The 18,248-nt window shown below is 52.9% G+C and overlaps 1 protein-coding gene across 6 annotated transcripts in view; it reads right to left on the reverse strand.

The window, feature by feature from the left end:
* SH3TC1 (SH3 domain and tetratricopeptide repeats 1) overlaps positions 1-18,248 on the reverse strand; it is a 68,237-nt gene that overhangs the window by 21,578 nt on the left and 28,411 nt on the right. For all 6 annotated transcript variants that reach the window (XM_077301781.1, XM_077301779.1, XM_077301784.1 and 3 more), the window contains 5 exons: positions 13,503-13,576; positions 10,929-11,133; positions 7,856-7,980; positions 4,977-5,006; positions 1,346-3,019 (listed from right to left, as the gene is read on the reverse strand). In XM_077301781.1, coding sequence (XP_077157896.1) covers positions 1,346-3,019; positions 4,977-5,006; positions 7,856-7,980; positions 10,929-11,133; positions 13,503-13,576 — 2,108 coding nt within the window. The remainder of the gene's footprint in view (positions 1-1,345; positions 3,020-4,976; positions 5,007-7,855; positions 7,981-10,928; positions 11,134-13,502; positions 13,577-18,248) is intronic.

Consider the following 18,248-nt stretch of genomic DNA (forward strand, 5'->3'; position numbering starts at 1 on the left):
AGCAGGTGACGTTCGGCAACGGGGCAGGGAGCTCCTCCAGTGCAGCCTGCCCCCCGAAAGGCTGATGAAGCAGGGGGAGGCCCCTTCTGCCGGCACTTCCCTCAGCCCGCCAGAGGACTTCCTCAATCTGCCCTGTGTCCTCTGCACAGGTGCACACGTGCTCGACTCTGCAGGGATCGGCGTTGGGGAGGCCACCTAGAACACCGGAGGGAGGACCTTGCAAGCCACTCCCGGCTTCAACACACGGCTTCCCATTTGACGGGCGAGAAATGCCACCGGGCTCCACCTACTCGCTGCCATCCCTCCCCACGATGGCTTAGAGCCAGACTGCGTCGTCTCCGCTCCCGAGCATGGCTACGGCGGTACCCGGACGGCTGACTCCACAGCAGGCTGTGCTGGTTCCTGCTGCCTACGGTGCCGCTTCCCAAAGGTTTTCGCTTGCTGCTCCACCCAGGACATGGACCGCTGCCCCAGGGGCCCCTGCCAAGGTTTCCCCCCACACCCATGAACACACCACCAGTCTGTCTAGGAGGCATTCTGGGATTGATGGTGGGGGAAGTGTCCAGGCAAAGGTTTCATGCCAAGTTCAATGGATCTGCTGACCGACTGCCTTACTTCCTGGTCCAGGTGGCTGGTTTTGTGCAAGACGGGGGGGCTTCCGTGCACACACTGGGGGCCAACTTGGAGGGGGGAGCCAGGGAATAGTGGGCAAACCTCCACAAGTTGCAGAAGCCTGAGCTACGGTTTTGGACCACCCTGCAAGAATGTTTTGGGGACCCCTCTGTTGGGGGGTTCCACCCCTCTACTGCAGCTCACACCCAAAAAGCGAGGCACCGGGGGGGGGGAGCCACAAATCCTGCTGGTCCCTATAGCAGAAACTCCACCCACCTCCAATTCCGGGGCTGCTCACGAGTGGGGGTGGGGAGAATAGGATGGCGCTCCATGAAGAAACGAGGAAGACGTGCAGTGAACCCCACAGCAGGTTGGTTTCCCAGGAACCCCGGCACTCCCACCCCCTCGGCCCCTCTTGATTTTCCAAGATGGGGTTCTGGGGTTGTGACAATGTTCTGCTGAGGCAGCACACACAAAAGGACACATGTCCCGAGGCAAGGAAGCAGCCACAACGACCAATTCAAACAAATCGGTGATGTTCTCCATCACGTGAGGGAGGATTGCTGAAAGCCTCAAGGGGACAGATGAATGTACAGAGAACGGGCATGAAGGACACTGCTGGTTCTCCATCCTGACATTTTTGCACGCAGGGAGAGCCTCCTCTCAGGAGTCAGGCCCTAAAGGAAAAGAAATATATCCAGACCCGTTTTGGAGAGGCTGGAAGTCCACTTACCTTCCAAATAGCCCGTTTCCATTGCAGCCAAAAACGCCCATTCATAGCAACCTCTCGCGTGGTCTTTGGACCCGCTGTCGGAGTAGCAGCGCCCCAGCCTGAGGAGGACTTCTATGAAATCCCTGAATCCACAGTCAGCAATTGGCAGTCCAGAAAAGACTCTGACCGCTTTCAGCAGAAAGTGTCTCCCAAGACTCCTGGCAGCCGAATGCCAACAAAGGATGCCCAAGTTGGCCAAAGCCACGGCCTGGTTGTGACTCAGGCCCACCTCCTGGGAAATGCGCAGGGCTTTATGGTAATGCTCCGCTGCTCGTTTGGTCTCCTGCTGCTGTTTCAAAGCAATGGCCAGCATGTTGCACGCTACGCCCACCTGCTGACGGCTGCTCTGGGGGGACTCAATCACGGCGTTCAAGATGCCCACCGCTGCCCTGCTCTGCCTGTGGAGGACGTATAACCAGCCGAGAAAAACCAAGCGGCTCATGGCCTCTTCGGGGCTGGCCTGCCCAGTTCCCTCCAGCGCCTTCTCCATGCACTCAATGGCTTTCCTGTATAGCTTGTGACGGCTGCAAAGCACAGCAAGGCTACAGCAAATGGCTCCTCGCAGTTTCCCACGTTCCTGGCTGCTGCCCAGCAAAGAGAGCATCTTCCTGAGGCAAGGGGCGATTTGGGAGGGGGCTCTCTGCCCCACAGTTCGGGAAGCATTTTTTAACATGAGGTCAAGGCTTCTGAAAGACTCGGGCAAAGTACCTGAGCCGCAAGAAGAGGCCACCTGGGCACAGCTGAGCGCCAGGTGGGGCAGGCATTTCTGGCCGTAGAGCTGGCCCAGGACAGCATAGCCGCCGGTGGACAAGGTGCTCTCTTGGCGTCCGGCTTCCTTGCTCAGAAGCTGCAGCCGCTCCAGGAAGGGCAGCGCTTCCTCCCCTTGCTTCAAGCTCCCATAATGCTTTGCTAGCAGGAAGCAGGCCCTCGCCTCGGCACCCCTGCTCTGGCTCAGGACCGCTCTCTTCAAAGCGTGCTTCAGGATCTCGGACTCCATGGCCGTGCTGATGATGTGGCCGGGGACTCCCATGAGCAGAGCTGCCGACTTGTCCAGAAGGGAAGCACATTTGGCTTTGTTCTTCTGCATCAGGTAGATCCCGGCCAGGTTGGCATAAAGAGCAGTGACAAGAGGGAGGTCTCGAAAGTCTCCTTGCAGAGTTGCCAAAGCTTCTTCAAAATAAACTCGAGCCTGAGACAGTTTGAACTTCCGGATGCTCATCCTGCCCAGGAGGCAGCACAGCCTGGCCAAGGCCCAGGGCAGACGGGCTCGTTTGGCAGCCTCCCTCGCTAAGCCAAAGTAGTCCGAAAGGTCTGCCTCACTGGCATAGCCACAAAACAGACTCTCCAGGAAGGAAAACGGAAGGTCGTACAGATTTCGGAAGGGCGCCTCGTACCCTGTCCGGTTCAGGAACAGCAGCAAAGACTCCGAGACTTCTGGCCGGGCACTGCTGTCCGCCCGGCCTACCCCGAAGGGAGGCTCCCGCAGCACAGAAGGCTCCTCCGTGTCCAGAGGACCGGGCGGCTCTTTCCTTTCAGCTCTCCCTTCCCCAGACGAGACTTCTGCTTCCCTTAGCACTTGTTCCACCTTGCGTGTCACTGGGCAGGCATGTTCCTTAAAAGACAACTGTGACGTCCCTGAGGAAGAGAAAGGCCATGACATGAAGAGAGCCCTGGAAAATTCACACCAGAAATGTCAGGCGTATCAGGCTCACCTTCTCTCCGAATTTGCCACACCTAACCCAAGCCACACATTTTGAAGCCCCCCCTCCCCCGCACCTTCAAATTGGAGCGCCCTGACACGCAAGGAGCAAGGGCGTCCGTCTCCCGCCATTTCCCTGGCCCTGACCCAGGGCGCCACGTCCTACGGCCCCCGGGGGCAACTGACATGAACTGATGGTTGCTGCTCTTACTCTGAAGGACCACCCTATGTTGAGCCGGATACAGGCCGAGCTAAGATGGATAAGGAAAAACTTTCGTAAGCAGCAGCTGCCTGACAATGTAACTCCAGGAGCCCGAGGGGAGAATGCACCAGGTCACGGCTACCCGTAAAGCCAAAGAAGCCACTGCTCTGAGCCCACAGCCTTGGCAGACAGGAAAGGGAGGGGTCTTGAAGAACCCCGGCCATTGTGGATCCCTCCCCAAGGAAAATGGTTGGATAGCTGGGAGATGCAAGGAACACTTGTCACCCTCCAAAGTGTAAGGAGCTGCCTCCTTGGAGCAAGGAGCTCAGAAGAGAGCAGTTCCAGACTTCCCTCTCTGACGTCTACATCTTCAGCCAACAGCCCTTTTTCATGTGATCCGGTCGGCCTTCACTCTCTTCCTATCTTTGCCTGGCTTCTGTTTCATTTTACTGTCTTCTTAAGGACAAGGATATTGCCTGGGAAATCCAAAGGCAGTGGCAAGGAGCTACGCAAGCTGCTATAGAATAAGGCAGAAGACCACCTGGAGGACTCCGCTTAGCTTTCAACTAAGATGGGTAGGAGGGGTTAGAAGATGCAGGTATGCCATATTTTTATTGTATAATCATTTACTGCTGGTCCCTATCATGTGTCTTTTCTGTACTGATATATTTCATCCTCTATGGCAGCCTTTTCAACCTTTTGACCATGAAGGAGCCCTAATTTTTCAGCCCCAGAAGAAATGTCAGCTGGCCACGCCTCCTGGCCACCCGCCCCGGACGTTTCCTGCCACCAGAGGCGACATCACCCTCCAAGTTAACCGGCAGGCTGGAGGAGGGGAGAGACGGGAGGTGGTTCGAGATGGGAGTCGGTGTGCAGGCTCCACTCTCTCCCGGGTGCAGAAACCACGAGAGAACCCCCTCGTGCTCATGAGCGGGGAGGGGGAGTAGCGGGAGGGGCCGGTTCGCTAGCTTGAGTCCCTTACGGCAGGAGGGGACAGGCCATGGACCCTGGCTGGGAATCTCTGCTCTGTGGTGTTGAACTGCTTTGCTCAGAATGCATTAGCCAGAATATTTCCTCACTGTTCGTGTTCTGTGTATTTTCATAGTTGTGTGGCATTAATCTTATTTGCGGGTTTTAACTTATTTTGATCAGCTACTGTGTGTTACTTCCTGGTCAGCTTTGGCTTGCTGGAGCATCTCAAACGAGGTCAATAATGCCCATTAGGCCTTTTTGGGTGGGGAGCAGTCGGAAGCCCCTTCACCCCACATGCCATGGCCCCGAACCACCCCAGGCCTGCTTGCATCTGACCGCCCCGTTCCCAGCACAGAATTCCGGTTGAATGCCTGACCACAAAGTCCTCCTGGCCGCCACCCATTCACTGAGCCAGAGAGATCCTTCCTCATTCACGCTCCACATCTCAGGGCCTGGATCCAAGTACAGAATGACGGCCCCCTTTCCCAGCCCTCCCTCTCTGGGGCACACGGAGGAAGCAGCCGCTGGCAGCCGGAGGGCTCCTCCCACACACAACCGGTTGGCACAGCAGCCCCCAAGATGGACCCAAAGCCTCTCCTGTTCAGTGAAGGGCAGAAATTGCTTCCCAGATAAACAGGGAAACTGCAGGAGGTTTTTAATATCATCTACTTCACAGAGAAATATGTTTCTCACTCACACATGCGCAGGAACAATTTTACCTTGTTCCATTGTTTGTTCAAATTCAGCATCTGGTAAGAAAATAAAAACATTTCAATCATACCCTTTAACTATGGCAAAATTATTTTTGCAGAGAATGGACTGTACCAACTTTATCATGCAAAAGTCATACCTTTTGTCCAACTTAATTTGGTCAGTGAACACATCTAAGGCCTTTGCTCTACATGTGCCTTCCATACCTCCCATGTCACTCCAAGTATACTTCAGCGCCCCTATTGGCTTGCAGGCCCACAGAACTGAGCTAGCTGGGCTGGGAGACAAAACCCAGAAGAGAGCTGCTGGTGAGGCTCTCTGCCTGGGAAGCGTTAACTGAGGTTGCTCGGTGAGAAGACAGGGTTTAAGGGTGAGCGGTGCTTGCAGCCTGTTGGAAAGTGGCGTTTTTGTCTGGGCCTGTTTGCCTGGGGCTGATTGCGGGCCCCACCCTCTGCTGTTGCTGCTGGGAGGCTGTGGGCCTCCAAATGGTGAGGTGTTAGAGGCAGAGGTGTGAGCTGAAGGGCAAGGGTCAAAGTGCTTTTGGTCTGTGGAGCTAGCCTGGGCACCCTGCATTACTCTAGAAACCTGGAAACCACTCACCAGTTATGAAGGCAGAAAGCCAGCAGGAGAGCCAGGGCTGCCCTGTGCTTTGCAGAAAGTGTGTGATTATTTACCCACTGGGTGGAAACCATGTGTGGGGTGCTAACTGCATGGAGCAGGTTTGTCTCCTTAAGGCTAGGGTAGCTGACCAGGACAAGCAGAGACAGAGAGAAGTTTGGGGGAGGACCCTCAGGGGCTTGCCAGAAAAGTCCCCCTCCACTGCTGTGCTGTTGTGGAGACTGGAGGGCGTCTGTCTGAGGAGGGGAGAAGTGATGCCTTCAAAAGGACCCATTCCTTGGGAGACGGGCCAACATCCTCTTCTCATTCCGCGAATGCCCCTCGGGGGGAGCTGGGATTCTGGTAGTGAGTGATCCACTCATTAGGAATATAGCGACTAGGCTTCTGCGATTCGGCCGCTTCGGCGGCTGTTCCCTCCAGGCGCAGCCAGCGCCGCACCACGGGGGGGGGGGAGGGGGGGCGGTGCCGGCAGCAGCGTGAAGAGCGAGCACAACCACGCAGGTGCGGAATTCCCCCAGTTGTTTTGGTCACCATTCCCCATTACATTTTTGGATTTTCATGGGAGGCCGTGACTACTTCCTATTTAGTAATGTGTCGTGTTTGTAACTCATTAAGGATCTTGTATTTATTGTTATCCTGTGAAGGATTCCTTTTGTTCTAGGTTGGATAGTAGTAAGCACAGCTATTTCCCTTTACTATGTAATCTAACTGCTTTATAACCTTGCTTTCTATCTCAATCTTTTGGTTTTTCTCTGCCTTTCAGACTTACCCTAAGTACCTGGGAAGCCTTTGTTTGCTCTTCTCTATAATTACAACCAACTTGTTATTAAAAAGCCTTATTCAGGTATATATTAATTAAAAAACAGTAATGACTGGGGAAGGCACTGGCAAACCACCCCGTATTGAGTCTGCCATGAAAACGCTGGAGGGCGTCACCCCAAGGGTCAGACATGACTCGGTGCTTGCACCGGGGATACCTTTACCTTTATTAATTAACAACAAGTCATAAATTGCCATTACACTATATTTTAATACTATAGCAGTCCATTCTGTCTGAGAATAACTGGGTTTTAATAATATTTTTGTAACTGTTTGCGCCTTTGTTTATCCCCCTGCAGAAGCTGATGTGAAACAGGCTGAGCTCCTGGGTCCTGCTGGGGGTTATATATATATTTATATAATTGTTTGCGAGGAAACATTATGTAATATTGCACTCTTGTGACTTTTTGAAATATTGTGTGCAGGAGATAGGAGATATCACAAAATTTTGTATAGTTTTCTCTGACTTCTTTTCATATCATATGATTTTTTGATAATTTACAGCACATATTGTATTTGAGAATAGTTTTGTAGAGTTTGTATAGTTATTAAAATTGTTTGTATACTTTTCTTTTTGTATATGAGGCTTCTTTGTGGCTCGTTATTTATCCTTTCTGAATTTTTCCACAAGGCTCCCTGTGGAATTTGGGGCTGTATCAAAAGAATTATAGTGTCCAGATCACGGGAGGTGATGGAGCCGATTTACTCTGATCTGGTTAGACCTCATTGTATTGAGTTTTGGACATCACAACGGAAGAAGGATGTAGAGAAACTGGAGTGAGTCCAGAGGAGGGCAACGAAAATGGAGAGGGGTTTGGAGACCAAGACGTATGAGGAAAGGTTGGGGGAGCTTGGTCTGTTTAGCCTGGAGAGGAGACGACTGAGAGGTGACATGATAGCCATCTTCAAGTACTTGAGGGGCTGTCCTAGAGAAGATGGAGCTGAGTTGTTTTCTGTTGCCCCAGAGGGTTGGGCCAAAACCAGTGGGTTGAAATTAATTCAAAAGAATATTCGGCTAAACATCCAGAAGAAATTCCTGACAGATAGAGCACTTCCTCAGTGGAACAGGCTTCCTCGGGAGGAGGTAGGTTCTCCTTTGGAAGTTCTAAATCAGAGGCTAGATAGTCATCTGACAGAAATGCTGATTTTAGGAACAGGCAGATGGTGAGTGGGTGGGTAGAAGGGAATCTTTCAGTGCTTGGTTCTTGTGGCCCTTTCTTGCACGTCCAGGGAAATGCCAATGACCACTTTGGGGTCCATTTCCTCCATGCCAGTCTGACCAGGGATTCTGTTTCTCTTGGGAGCAGGGGCTCATCCCTGTGAGTGGACCGGTAGTTGTGAAGTTCCAGCATTCAGCAGGGGATTGGACTACATGACCCTGGAGGTCCTTTACAATTGTTTGATTCTATGCAAAAAACAGGTGCATCTATATAATGTCCAAGATGCTTACCTAATTGATACATGCTACAGATATCCTCAGGTGATATTTGTTTCAAGATTTGTATCACATTCTCTTCTGAAAGAGCTTCTTCTTTGGAGAAAAAAGGATGCTCTTCTTCAAATAAGCTCTGGCATCTGAGAAAAGCATACAATACACAGAAGCACGGTAATGACTGGGGAAGGCACTGGCAAACCACCCCGTATTGAGTCTGCCATGAAAACGCTAGAGGGCGTCACCCCAAGGTGCTTGCACAGGGGATACCTTTACCTTTTACACAGAAGCACACAATATGCAATGACCTGTTCCATGGGCAGTAGACCTGGCCTCACATCAACATTACTATCTGGTACCTATGAGGTCATGCACAAAGAGAGCCAGACAACCTCCCCTGCAGCAATATGGGAAAGAATTTTAGGGGGCCATTTATTGTCTATTTTCCATTGAATGCCTTTTCACTTCTTGATCCAGCAAGTAACTAGAAGAAGAAGAAGACACAGCTACTTAAAGGGGCCATGACTTAGTGATGGAACATCTGCTTGGTATGCAGAAGGTCCAAGGTAGGGATGTGCATGGCGGCATCCGAATTAGCCGTTCCAGGACGACGCAGCCAGCACCGCGCCACAGGGGGGGAGGGGGGGAGGTGCGGGCGCCAGTGCGTAACATGGCACACACATACAGGCTCTGCGCCTGTGTGTGTGCATTGAGTTGTGCACTGGCACCGCCCCCCCCCCCCAGCGTGGCACGGTGCTGGCTGCGTCGTCCTGGAACGGCCGATTCACAACCCTACGAGGTTCAATCCCCAGCATCTCCAGTGAAGAGATCTGGTAGTTGTTGATGTGAAAGACCCTGTGCCAGAGACCCCACAGAGCAGAGGAAAGGCCTGATTCAGCAAGAAGCAGCTAATATTGTTCCTACTGGCCCCACCACGGATACATGTAACAACAACAACAACAACAACTTTATTCTTACAATCTGCCCTTCCCTGTGCAGTCCAAAGGGGGTTAGCAACAAATGACTAACATTTCATTATGACATAAACAGATTAAAACATTATATCAGATCATTTAGGTTTTAAAAGCTTTAAAAGCCACTTATCTACAATTAAATTATCCCGAGGCTGTCACCGTGCTGAAGATGGGCTTCTGGGTGGAATTTTTAGGGAGGGAGGCCTCTGTTGCTCTTATTCCCTGTCCTCCACCCCAGGCCTGGCAAAACCATCTGCCTTGCAGGCCCTCCCAGAGGACCCCGGTCCCATCAGGCAGGGCATTCCACCAGGCCAGGGCCAGATCTGGAACACCCTGGCCCTTGAGGCCGGTGTTACTTCCTTGGGGCCGGGGACCCTAAATAGGTTCTGACTACCTGATCTTCCAGGTCTGGCTGCTGGACCCTCCAAGACAGTCTCTGCTTGCTCCACCGCAACTGCATTGTTCCTTGTTTATTATTTATTTATTCTGCCCCATAAAAACCTAACAAGATTAGCGACGAACTCCATGACACCCTCCCCACCTGGCAGTCCTCCCGCTCAAGGGGATTGCTCACTGTAATGCCTAGCCTGAGGAGGGGCCTGGCAGATCCTAGTCCTGGCCCCTGCCCAAGACCTGGCGGAAGAGCTCCGTCTTGCAGGCCCTGCAGAATTGTGCAAACTCCATCAGGGCCCTCAGCTCTCTCGGGAGCTCATGCCACCAGGTTGGGGCCAGCACCAAAAAGGCCGTCCCGAGTCGAGGCCAGGCATGGCTCCTTGGCGCCAGGGACCTCCAAGAGATTAGTAACCAGAAAGCAAATTGCCCTGCAGGGGGCATAAGCAGACAGCTGGTCCCTCAGAGAGGCAGCACTCCAGCCAAGGATGGCCTTACAGGTCAAAACCAAAAGCCCTGAACCGGATCTGGGCCACAACCAGCAACCGATGCAGCTGCCCCGGCACAGGCTGGATGAGGGCCCTCCAAGGTGTCCCAGTGAGGACCCAGCAGCTGCATTCTGCACCAGTTGGAGTTTCTGGGTCAAGGACGGGGGAGGTCAGTGTCGAGGGAGTTACAGAAATCTCGTCTAGCAGTGACTGTCACATGGATCACGACGGCCAGACAGTCTGGGGGCAGGTAGGGCACTCGCAGCCTTGCCAAGCGAGTAAAATGTTGAGTGGGCTACTCCCGTGAACCGAGCCTCCAGAGAAAGGGAGGCATCCACCCCCAAATTCCTGGCACTGGGCACGCTTCCTGTCCAGCCCCTTCCCTGCTGAGCCGCAGGACCTCCGTCTTGGAGGAGTTGGGTTTCAGGCGACTCTGCTCTAACCATCCAGCCACGGCTCCCAAACATCTGACAGATGTATCCGGGGGGGGGAGGGGTCTGGGTGGCCATCCATGAGGAGACAGAGCTGGTGACAACCCAGCCCATAGCTCCAGGCCAGAGGGTGCATGAAGAGATCAAATTATGCGTGGGAGAGAACTGTTCCCTGTGGGACCCTGCAAGGAAGTCGATAAGTCTTCCCCCACGGCCACCCTCTGTGCCCGATTCCAGAGAAAGGAGCTGAGCCGAGCCTTCAGCAGGTGCCAGACTGACGGTGGCCATGCTTGTGCCTTTCCCGCCTGGGGGAGCAGCCTGTGGCAGGCAAGCAGGGAGGACCCACAACCCTATCTTTCTGCTGACCAAAATGCTCATGAGAGAGACGGGGCTGCAGCATCCTCCAGCTGGTTCGGGAGGCAGCTTTCTTGCAGGGCGTGGGAGGACTGCCCCTGCTCTCTGCACCCCTCCCCCTTGCTTCTGCCACCTCCCCTTCTGCGTTTGCTCAGGGCACGTCATGCCTGAGATGGCGGGGGGAGGGGTTCTGCATCATCATCTTCTGGTTTTGCAGCCCCAGTCCTATTACTGATGTCTTAAGTACCCTGTCTGATGACCAGTTTTGCCATCCCTTGTTCTATCTTCGATCGTTCATCAGAAATCTTCCGCGCTGCCACTGCATTTAACAGACCAGTACAGAAGCAAGTGGCAGCAGAAACTTTTGGAAGAGAGATCTTGGTTCATTGCCTCTGCAGCCACGGAGGGCGTTTCCTGACACGTCCAGCTGGCTCCTCGTCCCCTTGATACTCACTCCTGGAAGGTGTCCGGTTTAACATGAGTGCTTCGCACAAAACCCATCTGGCCCGTTGGCAGCTGTCTTCCCACAAACCACTGCATGCTTCTCACGAAGTAGCCAATGATCTCAATTCTATCTCCCTCCTGGAAGCTGATTTCTTCCGGCACAGCACTTGCATGGCCAATCACTGCTACTGAGGATCCTACAGCCACATCAGCTCCTGGAAAATACAGGAAGTGAATGACGTCAGCACACAGACCCTTCATTTATCACAGCATGCCAATAAACGGCCAATGACGTTGGCATTGGTGTAGCAATATGCCTCCACTTCTTAGTATCCCCTGAGCTGAACATTGCCAGTGACCTAAACAGCCATTGTGAAACTTCGAAGTCAAAAGAAGTACTTATTGGAATCCCACACACAGAGACGTCGGGCACAGGCTCCGAATACCATCCATCTTCACTAGCTTTCCAAGGAACATCCAACTGCAACTCTACCTTCTGCAGTCTGGCAGACAGAAAAGAATGTCTTGCTCAGAGGCTCACCCTGCAGGGGTGTTTTGGGGCACACAGCAGTTTGTGGCGGAAAAGAGGCAGAGCGTCTAACCAGGCACAGATCAAACTTCCCAGCTTACTCAGAGGCACCCAGTATAAAGGCCTGGAGGAAAGGAATGTCCACAATGCAGCAGTGCTGAATGCAGCTTGTGCCTGTTTCCATTCTGATCTACATCAAACGGCCACCCTGCCATTGTGGGCAAAGCCAGGAGTTTAGCAGGCCCCAAGACCCTGGTCCGGATGAGTGCAGTTGCCAGTGGCTCACCCCCCCCCCCCCCCGCCAGGAGTGAGGTGGAATCCCAGATGCCTCCCTCCCTAGGAAGGTCACGAGAGGAGCACGGCTGGCTGGAGGGTCCTGGGGCTTCCGCCATGAAATAGGCTTGTTTGCTCACATTAGCCTGACCTGCCCCAGTTAACCGTTTCCCTTGCGTTTAGTCAGCTTGGGCCGGAGTTTCGCAAAACATCCCACCTTGGCTTAATTCCCAGAAGCTAAACCTGCCGCTTCGTGTTATGTCTCACCCTGGAACCCGAGTTATCAGCTGCTCATGGGAGGGGTCGTTGGTTTTACACTGTCTTGCTTTGACTGTATCAGTTAGTTCTGTCCATATGGTGCCTCATGCTTCAGCCTGAAAAAAGAATCTTTTCTCAAAGAAGATCTCTTGTTTACAAGTCTGGAATTCTGACACTGGCATTTTCCCACCTGCACCAAGCCAAGCTTCGAGCTCCCTACCTGGACCCAGAGCACCTGGCCACAGTGACCCATGCGACGGTCACCTCTAGGATGGACTTCTGCAACTCGCTCTACGCAGGCCTGCCCTCATCCCTGACCCAGAAACTACTCAACAGAACACCTTGGAGGGCCTACATCTGGCCCATACTACAACAGCTGCAATAGTTACTAATAGTTGAATCCCAGATCAAGCTTTAAGGTCATACATTGTTTGGGTCTAGCATGCCTGAGAGACCGGATCTCTGCCTATACCCCCAAAGAAGCTCAGCCAATACCCACCAGCTAGTGTTCCCTGGCCCCAAGGAAGCACAGCTGGCCTCGAACAGGGTCAGGTTGTTCCCTGTGCTGCCCCCCCCCCCCAGTGCAATGAGCCCCCAGAGGAGACCAGGGCCCTGTCGGAGCTATCGCAGTTCCGCAGGGCCTGCAAAAAGGAGCTCTTCCGCCAGGCATTTGGTAGAGATCAGTGACAACATCTATTGGACCCCGACCACTCCTATCCAGACAAGCAGAGCCTAGGGGACTGCCGAAGAAATGTTACCCAAATTTTTTTATCATATTATGATTGTGGATGACGTTAAGATTGTTGATATAGTTACCACATATATCTTGTACTGTTACAAATCTAATGTTTTCTATCAGCCACCCTGACTCACGAGGGCAGTATAACTGCAAATAAATTATTCAGTGTTGTTCTTACAGCTCTCTCAGCTCCATCTACCCCACAGACTGCCTGTTGTGGGGAGAGGAAGGGAAGGCAATTGCAAGCCACTTTGAGACTCTTTCGGATACAGAAAAGTGGAGTATAAAACCCAGCTTCTAAAAACCCTCTTCTTCTAACTCCAGAAAGTCCTGCAGAGCAAAGCAGGGTCCCGTTTCCTTTCTGTCACTGTACAACTGTTGCACTTAGCTTAATATGCTGACTAGTAGCCATTCACAAGCCAGAAGGTAAAATAGCACAGAAAGGCAGTGTTCAAATCAGCCGGGCCATGACGCATCCTCGCTCAGAATGGCCAGCATGAAAAGGTTGTAGCCGTGATAAACAAGGGGCTGGCACATGTGCCCTCCCAAGCCGCTGGAAGGATGGAGGGAATAAAGCGCCAGTAAATGAACCTGCCCATGGCCATTCTTAGGCTGCCCAAAATATAAGCCTTGGAGCAACTTCATGTGTTCTTTAGAGGAGGCTTTCTTTGGGGGAGGTACTTCCTCTCCAGGCTGAAAAGGACCTGCAGCATCGAAGCCACCTGATGGAGCAGAGATCCCGACCCAGCGAGGCTCAGGTGGGGTTCTGCCCCCACAGCACTCACCCACTGGAAAAGGCCCATCTGGTTGGGATTCCCCAGCAAAATCAGAAGGGTCTGTATTCATTTTCAGAAACCACCTAGAATGGAAAAGTAACCGAAATTAGAAGTCACACTAAACAGTTCTGGCAATTTTATCAAATACCACCTCATACACTATTACAGAATTCATTCAAAGAATGTACATATTAAAAGTAGACTCCTACAGTGAGAAGGGACCATCCAGGCCATGAAGAGGAAGAGAAGTTGGTTCTTACATGCCATCTTGGCCAGCGGTCCCCAACACCCGGGCCGTGCACTGGAACCAGTCTGCGGAACCAGGCCGCAGCTCCTCCTCGTCCTCCTCCCCGGCTGCTGCCTCGGGGGCCGCCCTGCCACTCTGCCACCAGCTCACCTTTGGTGCTCTCCAGCGGCCGCCATGGCTGGGGGTCCCCCTCGGTGTGGCACTGCGCAGCTGCTGCTGGTCAGGGGAGCCGGTGGGAAAGCAAGTGGAGCAGGGGCATCCCATGGCATTTGTTAAAGAGTCCCGCAGGCGATCAGCGTCTCTTCCCTTCCCGGGTGGGTGCCAGTTCTGGGCCGATCAGACTTGGGAAGAACTCTCCCCATCGGCCTCAGCCAAGCTGTCCCCCCCCCTCCATCGCAGCCCACCCACGCTTCTCTGCAGCCAGCCAGCCAGCCAGCCAGCTCCACTTCCGCTCCCTTCCCTTCCCCACTGCAGCTGGGAGCTGCCCCAGCCTGCCTGCCTGCCTGCCTCCCTGGCCACCCAGCTCCAGGGCACGGCGGCTGCCAGCCCCTCTCTCGCCCTCCATGGGGCGCAGGGGTGAGTGTGCAGAGGCCTTGGGGGTGGCGCTCCTCGGTGTTGCTGCTGCAGCTGCAGCTGTGTTGCAGCCTCTGGCAGCCCCTTGCCGCCACCGCCTCGCCTCCTCGGAGCCTCCGCCTTGCAGCCTGCGCCTCCCACGCCACCTCTCTGCCTCCACAGCCCCCTTGCAGCCTGTGCTGCTCTCTGCCTCAGCACCTTCCTTGGCGCTGCCAGCAGGCGGGTGGAGCGGTGGGCCAGGCCGGGCGCGGTGGCGGTTGGGGAGTGGCAGGGCCGAGGGACACTCTTTTTTTGGGCAATTCGTAGGATCCTTGTAAGATCTCCCTGCCCTCGAAGAAGAGGCCACTTCACCGATGGAAACACTTCGTTCCTGTGTTTCACGGGTGCTGCAGCTTTTGTCAGTAGATCCAAAGGTGGCTCAGTATAGAACCAAATCTGGCTGTTTAGAATAGAAAATGAACTATTTGGTAAGTGAAATTCTAGAATAACCAGTATACAAAGAGAATGGGACTTAAAGAGCTTTTCAGAGATGCTTTATTTTGAAGGGATGTTTAAACGTTACCATAGCGACCAGTCAGAGAGCGTTAGGGCAGCAGGAGAGGAGAGGAGAGGAGACTACCCCCCTCCCCCAGGCCTCAGTAAAATTGCCAAGCGTTGACCGTCCAAAGTGATAAAAAGGTTGGAGGCCACTGATCTAGGCCAACCCCGTCCTCAGTGCAGGACCAGCCTCCAGCATCCAGGAGAAGGATCTGTCCAGCCGCTGCTTGAAGACCACCAGTGAGGGGGAGCTCCCCACCTCCTCAGGCAGCCCCTTCCACGGCTGAACTAGATTCCTAGAATCCCAGAGTGGGAAGGGGCCATGCAGGCCATCTAGTCCACCCCCTGCTCAGTGCAGGATCAGCCTCCAGCATCCAGGAGAAGGATCTGTCCAGCCGCTGCTTGAAGACGGCCAGTGAGGGGGAGCTCCCCACCTCCTTAGGCAGCCCCTTCCACTGCTGAACTAGACTCCTAGAATCCCAGAGTGGGAAGCGGCCATGAAGGCCATCTAGTCCCACCCCCTGCTCAATGCAGGATCAGCCTCAAGCATCCAGGAGAAGGATCTGTCCAGCCACTGCTTGAAGACCACCAGTGAGGGGGAGCTCCCCACCTCAGAGGAAGAGGAAGCAGAAGAGGAAGAACAAGTTGGTTCTTAGATGCTGCTCTTCTCTCCCCGAAGGAATCTCAAAGCGGCTTCCAATCGCCTTCCCTTTCCTCTCCCCACAACAGACACCCTGTGAGGTGAGTGAGGCTGAGAGAACCCTGATATTCCTGCTCCGTCAGACCAGTTTTATCAGTTCTGTGGTGAGCCCAAGGTCACCCTGCTGGCTGCATGGGGGGGGGGGGAAGAGGGAATCAAACCCGGCTCGCCAGATTAGAAGTCCACACTCCTAACCACTGCTCCAAGGTGGTAGCCCATCCCACTGCTGAACTACTTTGTGAAAAGTCCCCCCTCCCTTGTAAACCCATTAGAATCATAGAGTTGTAAGGTACCTCAAGGGTCATCTTGTCCAACCCCTGCACAGTGCAAGAGCTCACAACTACCTGCCTACCCAAGTGACCCCAATTACATGCCCAAGTGATCCCCCTCCCCCACTGAAAGTCTCCAGAAACCAGCCTGGCTTGGAGGGAATTCGCCTCCCATCCCATAGTGGTGATCAGCAATTCCCTGGGCATGGAAGGAAGGGCCACAAGAGACAAACACCCCCTCCTGCCCACCCCCTCCCCATCTGCCCAAGTTCATAAAATCAGCATTTCTGTGAGATGACCTTCAACCCTCTACTTAAAAACTTCCAAAGAAGGAGAACACACCACCTCCCAAGGAGGCCTCTTCCACTGAGAAATTGCCACTCCTCCCAGTTTATTGTCATCTGCAAATGTAATAAGTATCCCTCTAATCCCTCATCTAAATCATTTGTAAATATGCTGAACAACACAGGCCCCAGGACTGATCCCTGGGGCACTCCACTTGTCACTCTTCTCCAAGAAAAACCACCTACAAGCATCCTTTGGGTGCCACCTGCCAGCCAGTTCTCAATCCACCTAACAGGATCCATACCACATTTCCCAACTTGTCCTGTGGAACTTTATCAAGAGCCTTACTGAGATCAAGGTCAAGGGTGTTCTCAGCATTCCCCAGCTCTGCAGTGATGTAGAACCCCCATCACACATAGAATCATAGAATCATAGAGTTGGAAGGGGCCATACAGGCCATCTAGTCCAACCCCCTGCTCAACGCAGGATCAGCCCTAAGCATCCTAAAGCATCCAAGAAAAGTGTGTATCCAACCTTTGCTTGAAGACTGCCAGTGAGGGGGAGCTCACCACCTCCTTAGGCAGCCTATTCCACTGCTGAACTACTCTGACTGTGAAAATTTTTTCCCTGATATCTAGCCTATATCGTTGTACTTGAAGTTTAAACCCATTACTGCGTGTCCTTTCCTCTGCAGCCAACAGAAACAGCATCCTGCCCTCCTCCAAGTGACAACCTTTCAAATACTTAAAGAGGGCTATCATGTCCCCTCTCAACCTCCTTTTCTCCAGGCTGAACATTCCCAAGTCCCTCAACCTATCTTCATAGGGCTTGGTTCCTTGGCCCCAGATCATCTTCATCGCTCTCCTCGGTACCCTTTCAATTTTATCTACGTCCTTCCTGAAGTGAGGCCTCCAGAACTGCACACAGTACTCCAGGTGTGGTCTGACCAGTGCCGTATACAATGGGACTATGACATCTTGTGATTTTGATGTGATGCCTCTGTTGATACAGCCCAAAATGGCATTTGCCTTTTTTACCGCTGCATCACACTGCCTGCTCATGTTTAGTTTACAATCCACAAGTACCCCAAGGTCTCGTTCACACAGTGCTACCAAGAAGCGTATCCCCCATCCAGTAGGCATGCTTTTCATTTTTCTGACCCAGATGCAGAACTTTACACTTATCTTTATTAAATTGCATCTTGTTCTCATTTGCCCATTTATCCATTGTGTTCAGATCTCGTTGAACTCTGTCTCTATCTTCTGGAGTATTTGCCAGTCCTCCCAATTTGGTGTCATCTGCAAACTTGATGAGTAGTCCCTCCACCCCCTCATCTAGATCATTAATAAATATGTTAAAAAGTACCGGGCTGAGCACAGAGCCCTGAGGTACCCCGCTACTCACCTCTCTCCAGTCTGATGAAACACCATTGACAACAACTCTTTGAGTGCGGTTCTCTAACCAATTCCCTATCCACCTAACGATCTGAAAATCCAGATTGCAGTCCTTCAACTTATCCATCAGAACATCATGGGGAACCCTATCAAAAGCTTTACTAAAATCCAAGTAAATGACATCAACCGAATTTCCCCGATCCAGAAAACCTGTTACTTGGTCAAAAAAGGAAACTAGGTTGGTCTGGCAGGACCTGTTGGAGACAAATCCATGCTGACTTCCTTGGATCACCAAATTGTCCTCCAGATATTTGCAGATCGCTCCCTTTAATATCTGCTCCAATATCTTCCCCACAACAGAGGTCAGACTCAGAAGAAGAAGAAGAAGAAGAAGAAGAAGAAGAAGAAGAGTTGGTTCTTAGATGCCGCTTTTCCCTACCCGAAGGAGGCTCAAAGCGGCTTCCAGTCGCCTTCCCTTTCCTCTCCCCACAACAGACACCCTGTGGGGTGGGTGAGGCTGAGAGAGCCCTGATATCACTGCCCGGTCAGAACAGTTTTCTCAGTGCCATGGCGAGCCCAAGGTCACCCAGCTGGTTGCATGTGGGGGAGCGCAGAATCGAACCCGGCATGCCAGATTAGAAGTCCGCACTCCTAACCACTACCCCAAACTGGGGTCCTGTGTCACTGTCCTCTCTGCTGCCTTGCCCTGGGGGGGGGGGGACAGGAGAGAGAAGGCTGTTCTGCAGCCCG

The sequence above is a fragment of the Paroedura picta genome, chromosome 10 (genome assembly GCF_049243985.1).
Source record: "Paroedura picta isolate Pp20150507F chromosome 10, Ppicta_v3.0, whole genome shotgun sequence".
Classification (NCBI taxonomy): Eukaryota; Metazoa; Chordata; class Lepidosauria; order Squamata; family Gekkonidae; genus Paroedura; species Paroedura picta.